Source organism: Benincasa hispida, chromosome 11 (assembly GCF_027475165.1).
Source record: "Benincasa hispida cultivar pf3 chromosome 11, pf3_genome.v1.1, whole genome shotgun sequence".
NCBI lineage: Eukaryota > Viridiplantae > Streptophyta > Magnoliopsida > Cucurbitales > Cucurbitaceae > Benincasa > Benincasa hispida.
This window is the reverse complement of record NC_143488.1, coordinates 47,509,996-47,524,687: the sequence shown is the minus strand read 5'-3', so window position 1 is coordinate 47,524,687 and position 14,692 is coordinate 47,509,996. Positions and strand designations below refer to the sequence as shown.

General features: G+C 28.4%; 1 protein-coding gene across 1 annotated transcript; it reads left to right on the top strand.

Moving 5' to 3' along the window:
• The first annotated feature begins 8,827 nt into the window (after positions 1-8,827).
• On the top strand, positions 8,828-11,729 carry LOC120091826 (protein TEEBE). Its single transcript, XM_039049968.2, has 3 exons — positions 8,828-9,206; positions 9,953-10,450; positions 10,917-11,729. Exons 1-3 carry the CDS (start codon positions 9,119-9,121, stop codon positions 11,435-11,437), a joined length of 1,107 nt encoding a protein of 368 aa, XP_038905896.1. The 5' UTR covers positions 8,828-9,118; the 3' UTR covers positions 11,438-11,729.
• Positions 11,730-14,692: the final 2,963 nt, after the last annotated feature.

Here is a 14,692-nt window from a genome sequence, read left to right as displayed (position 1 = left end):
TAAAAAAAAATCTATAACATACTTATTTCATTGTGTTGTATATGATTCAAAGAAACAAAGTTCTTTTTGCACCATAATAATAATAATAATCTACCATGTCCCATAGGTCCACACCTAATGGCGGAGCCAGAAATTTTGTATAGGTGCACTACATAATTAAAAAACTGTAAAGAAATGTAAAAAAAATATTCATGGCTTGATAGATTAACTAATTTAGTACAATTATAATTGTCTCTACGAGTTTTTATGTCTTGAAATCGATCCAAATTTAGTGAATGAAAAAAAATATGATTCTGAAACTAATAAAGGCCTTGTTGTAAGTATGTTCTACAAACTTGATCTTAAATATTATCATTATATTTAGAAGTTTTAGTTCTTAGACCAGGATCTGCAACTAATTATCCTAAATTGATTTCTATATAAGATCTATCAAAATCAGAAGTGTGTTATCTTTTTGAGAATGATGATTTTATGGTTTCTATTGTTATTTTTCTTTTAAAATATCTCTCCATGTTAATATAGAGTTAACTTTACAAAAGTATTATCAATAAAAGTATTATGATTTATTACATAGATTTAAAAGTATGAAAATTAAAAAATTTGAGAAAATTTTGAAATTTACTTGTGAATGGTACGATTCGTCCTTACGAGGAACGGAAAATTATCTTGTAATTTTAACTTTGAAATTAATTAAAATAAATATATACTAAGCAATACAAATCCAAAAATTATGTAGACAAGAAGTTAATGATATATTTTCAATAGAATGTTGTTGAGACTTGAGTGGAAAATTTTAGATTGAAAAAAATATCTATAATAAAAAAAAATTGACGTAATCCTACCAAATTTAGATTTTAAGATAAATTAAATTTTAAAAGTTAAATAAAAGAGATTCAAACCTACAACCTATATCATTATCTTAAACCCTCCTTACCACCACACCACCTTCAACTTTTAAGCCCTCCTTACAACCCATCTTAAGCCCTCCTTACCACCACACCACCTTCAACTTTTAAGAAGACAAATAGTTATATATATATATATTATTAAATATTACTTAAATTTTATATTAAAAAAATGTAAAATATGATAAGTTGAGGGGCCTTTTCGAACCTCTATGTGGCTCCACCAGTGTCCACACTCAAAGCTACTTTACACTACTACTCTAATGTGGTGAGTATCATATAATTATCCTTAGCATTACACTCCATATCTCTCTTACGCAGCAAAACTTAATACTTCGTTTACGATTCAATAAAAATATTTCGATCAACTTTCTTCTTAAATTTAAGTCAAGTCTATTTAAGATTTTGTTCCACAATCTTAAGAATCTATACATTGTAAAACTAAAATGACACGTGGAAAAACAAATCCTTAACTACATGTTAACTTGAATCAAATTGCTAACACAAGAAAATCTTTGGTAATTAGTCAAAATCAAGAAAAGGGGGGAAAAGTTAACAAAAAGTGATCGAGGAAGTGGGCCTGAGTGCACATGGGGGCTGGGCCCTAATCAGCCCATTAGCATTAAATTAGTCTTTGATTAAAGGAAATCTTTGTTGTGCCATTTCCCACCCACCACACGGCTCACCTTAATAATGCCACGTGCCAATTTCATTAATTAATTTTCGGAAAATATTATCTTCTCATTAAATAATTTCTAATTTTAAATGAGTGAAATTATAAATTAAGTCCTCAAAATCTATAAATAAATCTTTTAAAAAATCTCAAACTGTCTGCTTGTGTCGGGTGGATGCTTAATTTTAAAAATGAGTACTTAAAAGTATATTATAAAAAATAATAATAATAAATACAATTGTGTATTTAATAAGTTTCCAAATTTTCTTTAAAAAAAAAGTACGTTTCTAATTTTGTTTAGATAAGTTTCTAAATTTTAAAGACACTCGATTTGTGTTTAATAGATTTTCATAAGTTCAAGTGGATAATTATTTGATTTTTTGGAAAAATTAAGTTCATTGGTACTTTTTTTTATTGATTTCTTTGTTATATTATCTATTTTTTTTTATAGTATTTTGAAAAATACTGTCAAATTAAATATATATATATATATATATATATATATATTATCTTTTAAATTTGGTTAAGAATTCGATGAAAATCATGATAAACAAAGTTGTAAGAAAACAAATGTAATTTCTAAAAAAAAAAAAAAATCACATTTGGTAATTATTTGGGCTTTCTTTAGTAATCATTACTTTTTTTAAAAAAAAAAAATTAAACCTACGTCCTCTCATTTTCAACCTACGTCCTTTCATTTTCTTACCTTTGTTTGTAAATTTATAAAGTTTAATAGTTGAATTCTTAGATAAATTTAAAAACAAAAAAAAAAGTTTTTAAACTACTTTTTTTAGCTTTGAAAAATTAGCTTGTTTTTTGCAAACAAAACAACAAATTAGAGGTGAAAGAATTGTTTGCAGACTTAATTTCCAAAAACTAAACACCAAAAATCAAATGATGGATCTTGATTTGTTGTTTTTAATTTTTGAAAATTAATTCAATGAACATCATTTCTATCTCTAAATTTCTTACTTTGTTACTTAACTTTAACATTTAAAAAAATAAAACTAAGTTTTGAAAGTTTTTAAAAAATAATTAAAAAAACAATGAATCATTTTTAGAGTAGGAAAATAAAAAAATGAATTGAGAAAAAATATACTTAATTTTAAAAAAATAAAAAAATTATCAAGCGAGACTTAAAATACTCAATAGTTATTAATAAGGTCTAATATTTTCAATATTTTCTTTTTTTCAATTAATGATTCAATTTCACATAACACTAAATTTTGTAATTACATTAATATGGATAATAGTTACATAAAATTTAAAAAATATCAAATATGTCCATACTTATTAAATATTAAATTAAAAGTCGAATGACTTATTAGCCAATAAATTAAAATTTTATATATCTATGTGACAAAACATTTCTAAATATTTTAGGTATAAGATTAAAAATTCACTGACTTATTACAAAAACTTAATAATAAGCTCAATTTAAAAATCTTATGGAAATAAATTTATATATTAAACATTTATATTTTTCTATTTTCTTCAACCGATGGACAAGTCGACAATGCAAGTTGATTCTGAACATGTAAAGCGACACTTAAGCCTGCGTATGTTAGCGTTAATAATTTGATATCCTACTCATCCCAGACTTTTTATTATTAATATTAGTGTTGTTGTTATTATTATTATTTTCAAATTAAATAAATTGTATCCAAATTTTTTCAAAAATTTGACATATGAACTTAAGGGGATGTTTACTTCTCAATAAACATAATTAATCAATTATAATATAAAAATAGATTCGTTTAAATATACCCATATAAATATGTTCTCAAATAATTAATTAATAATATTTTGTGAAGTATGTATAATAAAAACAATTCATTAGAATTGGAACAATTTTAATTACAGATTAATAAATAGGATGTAAATTCAATCAAAATTGATACAACTCTCTTATTTTCATCCATATACCATATTTTCTTGTTTGTTATATATTTTATATAAATATTTTCAAAAATATTGTTTCCATTCATAACCTAGGGTAAGAACATTTTTAAACTTTTTCTTAGGTTAATGGTGATAATGAAAATTTGAATATTCAATGATCCATTTGTAATCAATTTAGCTAATTAAAAAATATCAAAATGTTTGAGTTCTTTAATTACATATATGTGCAATAAAGTTAAAATATCATTTTCATCTCTATACTTTAGAATCCATTCAATTTTAATCTCTGTAGTTTTAAATATTCAATTTTAGTCCATATACTTTCAATAAATTTTAAGTTTAGTCCCTTAAAATTATTTTTTTTTATCAAAATTGATTAAATAATAATAATAATTTTTATGCAATAATACATCATGTAAGAATATATTTTAAAAGAATTGAAAATATAGTTAAATCTCTATCATTGATAAACTTCTATTAGTGATATGATCTATCAATAATCGACTCTAAATGTTGGATTTAAATTTTTCTAAAACTGTAATTTTTTATATTATACTATATCTGCAAATATTTTGACTTTGATTGTTATATTTGTAGTTGTTGAAAAATAAATTTATCTGGTTTTTCTTTTTTTAAAAAAGAAAATAAATTACATTTCGCTTTAGTCCTTAAGAAAGAAAAAAGATAAATAAATAGCTTTTGGGTGTGGCCCCTCCTCGTTAAAAGGACCTTATCCTCTCATTGATAGGATCCCCAATTTAATTTAATATTATGTCAGAATTTAACCAATGAAATCAGCCCCCTATTTATTTATTATTATTATCATTTTATTTTTTTTAATGTATTTGGACCAAGAAGAGACCATAGTCCCTAAGAGATTTAGTAATTTCAAATGTAACGCGGTGGTAAAATATTTCTATATATGTTCTTTGTTATTATTTTAATCAGCCCCTTTTTTCTTTATTGTAAATTCTACTCCTTTTTGTTTTAAAAAAACATCCTAATAAAATAGAGTTATTAATAGATTTAGTCGTTGTCACCTTGAGATAGTTCAATACAACTTAGTTGGTGAAAAAGATATCTCATTCAAGAACTTCTATATAAATAGTATTATTCACAAATAAACATTAATATATGATAATAGAGTGAGGTGGAGTTGAAGATGCACCCATCTCTCACTCATTCCCAAATTTGAGAAATTGAGATTGGGATAGGTCGTAGGAAACTGATGATGTGAGATCTTATGGGCTATTTTTTTTTTTTTTTTTTGTTATTTATATACATAGATATATATCAGATTAGATAGATTATTTGTTAAAATAATCATTATTTCAAAAGAATATAATCAAATTTCTTGTATCAAAATTATGATTCAACTTCTACTACTACTCATATAATATTTTTCTATGTAAATTATAAGCTCCAATTTTTCAAGGCTAAATCATAATGAATGTGAGGAGATTCAACACATTCTGTTAGAGATGTATTTAAAAACTTTTAGGCAAGTCATAATCTATGAAATATATTCTATTATTGTGCTTGCAAGCGTATTGTCAATGTCTCTTTTGGTTTATGTAAGGATTTTGTAATTTTGTTGCCTACTCTCTGGCATGTGTAGCTGTTAGTTTGTTTAATTTCATGCTCTTCCTCTACGGAGGAAGGTGTTTCTACTAATGAGCAACCTGCTAATATTTTCACCAAAGCTTTGTCCCCCGAGTGCTTCCTCCCATTGCTCAACATACTCAAGTTGATTCCTACTTTACCACCTTGAGTTTGAGGGAGGGTGTTAAAATATACTTAGTCAATATATATCTGGTCTATGTTTTTAGAGAGTTTTTAGGTTGGTTGAGCCCTTCTAGTTTTATGGTCTATTTTTAGTCTCTTGATACTGTATTTACACTTCATACATTTTCTGTAAGATACAACTTGTGTAAATACATTTTTATCCAGGCTAATGTACATCCGTGATAGTATGTTCATTAATTTGAAATATTTCACTAGACTAAAGTACAAATTATGCCAAAAGATGGACCATATTTTACACTTTAGGAAAAATCCAAAAATAAATAAATAAAATAAAATAAAGTAGTCATCAATCATGAATCAACTTAAGTGGAGGCAGATCTCCAACTTCACATGGGGAGAATCCAATTCCATGAGATTTGAAAGCACATTATCAAATTTGATTAAATAAACACCTCCATCTAAGATTCTCAAATGTTTTGTCTTATAATAATGACCCCATCTCAGATAATTAATCTTATTTTAAGTCTCAAATAATTATTATTCATGCTGTGCTATGACAAAATACCAATTTATATATATATGTTACCAAAATTTCCAATTTTTACCATTTATGCTATATTTTGTTTTGTAAATAAATCTTCTGCGCTTATATATATATATATATATATATATATATATATATATATATTTAAATATAACTTAGAAATCACTACTGAATAAATATTTTAGGTTTAAATAGTTAATTTGATAATTTTGATTATTATATTTTCAAAAGATTCGTTTTGCTTCTTGCACCTCTAAAAGATGACGATATTGGTTGCTTCACTTCTATTTTTATTTTATTTTAAGTTAAAAGGATCCATTTTTTTTAAAAAAAATATCGAAATTAAAATAAATCAACGTTGGAAGTATATATCAAAATGAATCAAAATTAACCTTTTGAGAACACAATCATCGAAATAAAATAAAGTTAAAAATATACCACAATGAAAGTAGTATTTAAATAATATTTAAATAAGCTGGTGAATAGGAAATTTCCTAGTATTTAGGAATAGTGTGGTTTTTATTTCTCATAAATTAAATTAAATTACACTGAGAGACAGCATCTGACACATCTTCCATTATTGCCTCAAAACTATTATTTTTTCAATTTAATTAAGTTCACCACCACAACAAATAAAAGGTTAATTAATTTCAGCCACTTCTATTTCATTCATTACTTGTTTCCTCAACCGAAACCATTAATTACAAATAAATTGAAAACTGGAAATGGAAAAAAGGGCTCACAATTATTTCGATTTTTCAATTTATGACATCTTTAAATCATATTTCTAACTTTTTTTTTTTATGCGTATTTCAAAATTTTGGTCGAAATCTTAGTAGGAGAATTTCACTTTTCTTCGATTTTTTCAAAATTTAGAAATTTCAATGACCAATTTAGAAATTTCCATGGTCATTGAAATTTCGATATTTCGAGTTTTTTCTAGCAATTAGCTATGCTATTTTAAGTGATGTGTAAGAAAAATATTTCTTTTCTACGGTACAAAATCTTTATTTTCAAGAAACTACTTATATTCACTCAAGTATTTTTCATTGAATTTTTACATTATTTCACCTCAAACTTTAATTAGAGTGAGTTCTCTAATATTCATCTCATTTTCTCTCAAGTTCTATCCACTTGTAGAGTTTTCTTTTCCTTCTTTCTTTTCCATTCTGACGTGTTATGTTTAATATTATGAATTTTCCATTATTATCATTATGTTTTGTTAATTTAATGCTATGATTTGTTCATTTTTGTATCAACTTCGTTTTATAATAAATAATTTATAATTATTTATATGCAAATATTTCATATATTTTAATTTTGTAATTAATTTTCAATATTTGATGTTATTATGTACTTATTTTTTTATTTTTAAATTTATACTCCAGCATCGGCATCTGCATATATATTTTACAATATACATTTAAATGTCATCTTACTTTATAGAAATGATGGTTAAAAATTGTCAATTATAATCTAATTCAGCTACTGTCAAAGTTTCATTAACTAATTATAACAATTTATATCCATTTTCATAAAGTTTCCTAAAATTTCCATCGATATCAATATTTTCATAAAATCAGGATTTTGATATTTTCATTGCTATTGATATTTCGCACCTTATTTTTATGTGGTTTTCTTCTTAGATCTTTAATTTTTAAATATTTTGTTTTTATCTTCTTTTAATTTTTTAGTCCAACGTATTTGTCTTGAATTGTGCTATTAATTTTAAATGTTTTGGTTTGGCAGAGAGACTTTCAAATATTACGAGTCTATCTTAAGTGTTAGATTAAAAATATATATTTTTTAAAAATATCGTTCATAATTTTTGTAGGAATTATAAATTAATTTCGAAGCTCAAAACCTAGGTTAAATATTACCATGTCATATTGAATAAGAAGATGATTAAGAAAATTGTACCTAAAATTAAACAATTAAAATATTAAATTTAAGAGTTTGGAAACTAAAATGAATACATATAGAATTTTGAAAGATACAAATAGAATTTATGATCTATTAACTAAAATATGTGGGTTCACATGCACATATACTTGAATTCAATAATAAGAGGGGTAAAGAAATTCGAACATTTAACTTTTTGATCGGAGATATATGTCTTAACTAATTATGTCATATTTAAATTAATTGTGAATTTACATACATGCTCAAAATTTTCAACTCTAAAATACATGAAGTGGTGAAGAAATATATGGTACAAATTTAGAATGCAATTAGATTACATGTTTGGTCCATAAACTTTAAAGTTGCATATTAAATTACTTTTTTTTTTCAAAAAAAAAACATTGAGATTTTTATTGGTCATTTTCTATCTAATTATATTTGAAATGTTTCTATCTCTTTGACCCTATTCCATTTCATGCCTTAAATTAACATACCAACTACCAAAGTAATCCTTTTATAATATCATTATGATGTTATATATACTTGAAATGGAAAGTTTAAGATCCTAAAAGTTTACAAAAAAAACTAAGCACATATCACTCAAGTTTGAAGAGTTGTGCCAACATTAATCTAATTAAATAGTCATGTTATTCTGGTTTTAAATTGGAAGTTCAAATTCTCACTTATACATTTATTATACTAACAAATTTTTTTGGAGAATTGATGAAAATGTCCAAATATTTGTAACAAGGAAGTCCAAATTCTTCAATTTGTACTAAACTTATAGTTTAGGAATTATAAGGCAATTCAAGCATTAAGAATTATTGTAAAAAAAAAATATTTAATTACAAATTTAGTCCTATAATTAGAACAAAGTTAGAATTAAATTCATATAATTTTAAAAGTTAAAATTTTGTTCTCATAATTTGATAAAATCTTATAAATAGTTTCTATAATTTGATAAATTTTCATACACAATACTTATTGTAACATTTATTTACGAAAGCTTTATTAAATCATATGAACTAAATTCTAATTATAAATTATAGTCATTTAAGTTCTAATTTTTTCTTAAAAATTTTAGGAACTAAATTTATAATTTATGAAAAGAAAAAAAATGAAATAAAACAAAAATGATATTAGAGAAAAGAAGTGAAATGACAAGTTTGGCACCTTCAAGTCCATGAATCATGGAGCAAAAATCGGTCTCGAAATGGAAGCAAGCAGACAAATTCACAAGCGATGTTTCATATTTCAAAATCTCATTTCCATTGTTGTATTGCCATTGCACCTCTCACTTAAACGCGTAATTTCTACTAATCTTCTTCTCTTTCCTCGCTTCTTCCTGCTTTAATCATTCTTCTCTCACTATATATTCTCTCCCCAAATCCCACCTCCACTCTCATCCATTCATACCCTTTCCCCATTTCCTCTCTAACCCCAAAAATGGCTTCTCCTCCATTTTCATCACTGCCGTTGCTCGCATTCTTCTTGCTTTTGGCTTCTTCAGCCCTTGCAGGGACGATTTTAGAAGGTATCATGCTCCTTTTCAAAACCCCTTTTGCCTAATTTTGTGATTTGAATTCCCTTTTTTGTGGGTTTCTCGTTTTCCTGTTTTTGCTGCCATTTTGCATTTTGCTGCATTTTACTTCAAGATGTACTTATGTCTGCTTGTGGGCTTCTCTGTTTTTTGTTCCTTTTTCTCATTTTGAAATGGTTTCCTTGTTTTGTTGATAGTACTGTTTTGGATTTTCTTTGTTGGATTTACTGTATTAGTTTTTGCTTTCTAGTTTCCTCTAGTGAAAGTTTTGCTGCTGAAATCCCTCTATCTCTTCTTCTGCAACTTCCATTTTTTAGTTCCTGCTTTTGTCCAATTTCATTCTGCTTACTTGGAAGCTTCATCCCTTTAGATCTACCCTTGGTAGAGTTTGTTTTACCCTCCAGACCAGTTTTAGTCTCTGTATTTAGTGTTGGGAATGCTAACAAGAGAGGAAGATCATAATATACAAGTAAAGGTAATATCAATAAATCAATTGGTAAAGTTATGCAGGTTTATGCTTAGAGTGGACAATATTGGTAAAGTTATGCAGGTTTATGCTTAGAGTGGACAATATTGTATCTTTGTGGGACTCATGGGGAATATGTTGTAGTCCTAGCAGTTGGAAGTTGGATCTTTCACTTTCTACCTCACCCTTAGAGCTTTGACTAGAGAGAGAGAGAGCAATGTATGTTTGTATTTTCCATTTCTGGATATTGAACTCTGTCTCTTTACTCACACAGGACTTCTAGCAAATGGGAACTTTGAGGAATCACCAGCAAAAACCAACTTAAAGAAAACAGTAATAGTAGGCAAAGATTCTCTGCCAAGCTGGGAAATCAATGGCTTGGTTGAGTACATCTCAGGTGGACCTCAACCCGGAGGGATGTTCTTCCCTGTAGCTCACGGTGTCCATGCTGTAAGACTCGGCAATGAAGCTTCAATCTCTCAGAGCATAAAAGTGAAAAAGGGATCACTTTATGCTCTAACATTTGGAGCTTCAAGAACATGTGCACAAGATGAAGTTTTGTCTGTGTTGGTGCCTCCCCAGAATGGAAGTTTGCCTCTACAAACTCTTTACAGCAGCAATGGAGGTGATGTCTATGCCTTCGGATTTGTAGCTCGGTCGGATTTGGTTAAGGTGACGTTCCACAATCCTGGAGTTCAGGAAGACCCTGCTTGTGGACCTCTGTTGGATGCTGTTGCCATCAAAGAGCTCGCTCCTCCATTGCCAACAAGAGGTAAAGCCATTCCCCCTCCGCCAACATGTTTACTGGTTTTTTTGAGATCTAAACACTTGGACCATTTGATAGTTGTGAGTTTGGTAATGTTTGTGTTATGAAATCAATAAATAAAGAAAGTGAGAAAATGTAAATAGTAAAGATCAATATAGAGATTTACGAGGTTCATTAATAGTGTCTTAGTTAGTCCATGAGCAGAGAAAAATATTAGTTTATATATAGCACATTCCTCCAACCCTAAGACCAACATCATAAACAACATAAATACAAATAAAATTTAGGAGTGCGAGATAACCGATTCAAGATATTCCAACTGTTTGATATTCTTCTAATAATTGTAAGAAATATTCTCAAAATGTAAAGTTGAAGAGAAAATATAAAGAAAGGTCTTGTGGATTTGGTTGTTACCAATTTCCCTGTATTTGCCTTAATATTGATCAGTGCCTGTTTTATCATCATCTTGCAGATAACTTGGTCAGAAATCCGAGCTTCGAGGTTGGTCCTCATCGGTTGGTGAACTCCACCAATGGAGTTCTTCTTCCTCCAAGACAAGAAGACCTTACATCTCCACTCCCAGGCTGGATCATAGAGTCCCTCAAGGCGGTAAAGTTCATTGATTCTAAGCATTTCAATGTTCCTGTTGGACTTGCAGCAATCGAGCTCGTTGCAGGTAGAGAAAGTGCAGTTGCTCAAATTATCAGAACCATCCCTGACAAAGTCTACTCTCTAACGTTCAAAGTTGGCGACGCCAAGAACGGATGCCATGGATCAATGATGGTGGAAGCATTTGCTGCTAAAGACACCGTCAAAGTTCCTTTCGAGTCTCAAGGAAAAGGCCTTTACAAAGCTGCCATTCTGAAGTTCAAAGCAATCTCACCTAGGACCAGAATCACATTCTTCAGTTCATACTACCACACTAGAACAGATGACTTTGGATCCCTGTGTGGTCCTGTGCTTGACGATGTTCGTGTTGTTCCTACTTATTAGAGATATTATTTGCAATGTCCCTGGCTCGGTATTGAGTATTGATTCTTAAAAACGTAGACGTTGCAACGGCTGCTTGATCTATACCCTTCTTTTGTAATTAACACCTTTGATGAGGCTAGCTGTGTTCTTGAACTCTTTGCAATTTTCTTGTCTCAGGAAGTTTTTACTGGTTTTCTTGTAGTTTATTTCATACTATCAATGATCCTAGTTTGAATGTTGGTCATTAATATTTATAAAGTTATATATTTCTCTCTAATAATGGAGAGGGAATAGTAAGATTTCATGATATAAACTCACTCTTTAGAGATCAATTTTAGCTGATTTTGTTTGAATATTATTAACGTGTCAATTGGGGTCTTCAAGATTCGAAACTTTCATTTTTCTCAATAATTTGTTTTGAAATTCAATTTTTTTTTTCCCCTTCCAGTGTTGGGATTAACATTATTACTGATTACGGTTTTCCCATGGTAGAAGGGCAACTTCAATCATGTCTTGTGTAGGGAAACTGGTCAGAAATAACCAAATAAGATTTCAACTTTTACAATTAACTCCATTTTTAACAATTCATTATAATAGTTCTTATTGGTACTTCTCGGCCGAGATCTATTTCAAGATTTGAATAAAAATTTAACTTTCTTTTCATCGCATATTCAAGTCATTAATCTTTTTGAGCTTTTTCAGTAGAATCTCAACCAAGATGAAGATTGAGATCTTATGTAATCTTTCCCAAAGAAGCAATGAGAAATTCATAAATCCATATGAAAATTCTCAATCAAGACAATTGTGGAAAGATTACATACAATCTCAATTTTTGTCCCAGTCGAGATTCCACCAAAAAGCTCAAAAAATATGATGAAAAGAAGTTAATTTTTTTTTATAAAAAATCTTGAGGCCGATATTGATCAGGAAGGACTAGGAAGGAGTGCTAGTTATGAAAAATGAAAATAATTGAAGATTTCAGTTCACAAGTCTCGGAACTACTTCCAATCAGAACTTGCACTACGAATCTAAAGAAAAACACTCAATCCCAACTCTCATGATATTGCTCACCGTGGAACAATGAACAAATGTTGAATTTTTCGTTGCTTAAGAATGTTGGGAATGACCAACAACTACCTAGGCCCATGGCCCATAGAAAATTAACACTTAAGAAAGTTTCCTGGGATGTTTCTAGTGAACCTCGGGATGTCATTAGCATGGATTTTGTTTTAGAACTACAAAGACTAGGAGACATCATGATAGTATTTTTGTGGTAGTTGATAGTTTTAGTAAAATGACACATTTCATTCCATGTAATAAAATAGATGGTGCTCCTAACATAGCTAATCTTTTCTTTAGGGAAGTTGTTAGATTGCATGGAATTCCTAAAACCATTATTAGTGATAGAGATGCAAATTTTTTTAGTTATTTTTAGGAAGTTTTTTGTGGGGTAAATTGGGAACTAAGTTTTTGTTGGAGTTAATGTCCTCAATTGGTGTATCTTGTAGTTTGTAAAGATAAATTAAATTATACATCCAATAAAATAAGAGGTATTTTGTTAATGTTCAGACTACATTAAATTAATCCAATAAACTAAGATCTAAGGTTATTTTATGAAACTTAAACACGTAGGTGGAGACATATAGGTGGATCACGTTTAAGTGATAATATAAACGGTCTATAGTAGATGGATAAGGCTGTGTACCTTATCCTGGTGATACTACAAATATGACATTCTTTGTAGATGTTACAATTGTTATAAAATGCTACAAATAATCTGATCCTGATCGTTCATGTGGAGACATGCAAATGGAGATATTCTATACAAAGAGTTTGTATAAGACCAGACCGTGAAATGCATAATCTCTGTATAACACTGTTGCTAGAAGAGACTTACATTTCACTAGGATGGCCATAGATGACTTGACATTAATTCAAAATGAGTTGTGAACTCCTGTTTATGAGGGCAATCCTTTGATTTGCATGGGTGAGAGTGACCTTATTATTCGACTTAACAAGTCTACCATTTTGGGGACTTGTCCGAGTAGGGAGGAACAGAACTACACAAGATGGAATTCACTCATTTTTCAACCTTAGGAAAAGTAGATAAATTGCTCCCTTAATAGTTGATTCTGAGTCTTGAACATCGAGGCCTCAACCTCTCACTGGCCCGAGAGGTGTTAGTTTATAGTTGGACTATAAACTGTTTGTTCATTAGAAAGATCCGTGATATTTAAGGAGTTAAATGTAACTGTAGGGGTAAAACGATATTTTGACCCAACTATAGTTATGAGCCATTTGTGAAGGGTTGACTCACTATTGATTGGTTATATCCGTGGACACAGAAATAAATCTACAGTGTGAAGAGTGCAATTATTGATCTTTAGTAGAGTGACTGGTAGTTAATGAAAATTGATTAATTTAATTAAAGAGTTTAATTAATTAATCTTATATCATTGGAGCTTCTAATCCGTAGGTCCATAGGTCCCATTGTTAGCTCACTAAAAGATATATAGGTGGAATAGTTTGAATTGTTCAAATCAATTGCATATTAATGAGATTAATATAATATGGTTAATTACAGATGTGATATATAATTAAGAGAGAAAAATATTTAAATAAGATTCAAATATTAAAGAGATGTATGTGATAATTATATGTTGATTAATTCTATATTAAATATGATTTAATATAGTCGTTTAATTGATTAATTAATAGTTAACTGATTAATTAATTAATTTTTTAGAAATAAAGATAAATAAACTTGTGATGTTTATTTATTTATTAATTAATTATATACATTAAATTGGATTTAATATATATGGTTATTTAATTATTGGACTAATTAATTAAATAAAAGTTATTTAATTAAATTCGAACTAGAATAGGAATATGAAAGACCAGGAGAAGGGGGCCACCCCTCTTCTCTATAAATAGGTTTTCATGACCCATGTTTGTGACACAGTTGAATTGGGAATTTTGAATCCTAGACTCCTACTACTTCTCTCAAAATCTTTTTTTTTTTCTCAACTACTTCTTCTTCCTCTTTCAAGCCTTAGAGACCACACATCCAATTCTTGGGATCTTAGACAATAATAAGGTTTCATTTACGATAATGTCTTTTGATCATTGAAGAGATGTTCAAGAGAAGACACGGGGGGAATCATGAAGAATTTGAGAATCTACAAAGGTAAGGTTTAACTCTTCCCTCTTTTCTTCTCTTAAATGCATGCTAATCTTGATTTTCTTTATCACTTATGTTATTATTTTTATACC

What these genes read in the sequence shown, in the direction of transcription:
- LOC120091826 (XM_039049968.2), top strand. Translation starts at nt 9,119, where the DNA reads ATGGCTTCTCCTCCATTTTCATCACTGCCGTTGCTCGCATTCTTCTTG. An exon ending in TGCAGGGACGATTTTAGAAG is followed by an intron (nt 9,207 to 9,952) that starts GTATCATGCTCC and finishes TTACTCACACAG; the next exon opens with GACTTCTAGCAAATGGGAAC. An exon ending in TCCTCCATTGCCAACAAGAG is followed by an intron (nt 10,451 to 10,916) that starts GTAAAGCCATTC and finishes ATCATCTTGCAG; the next exon opens with ATAACTTGGTCAGAAATCCG.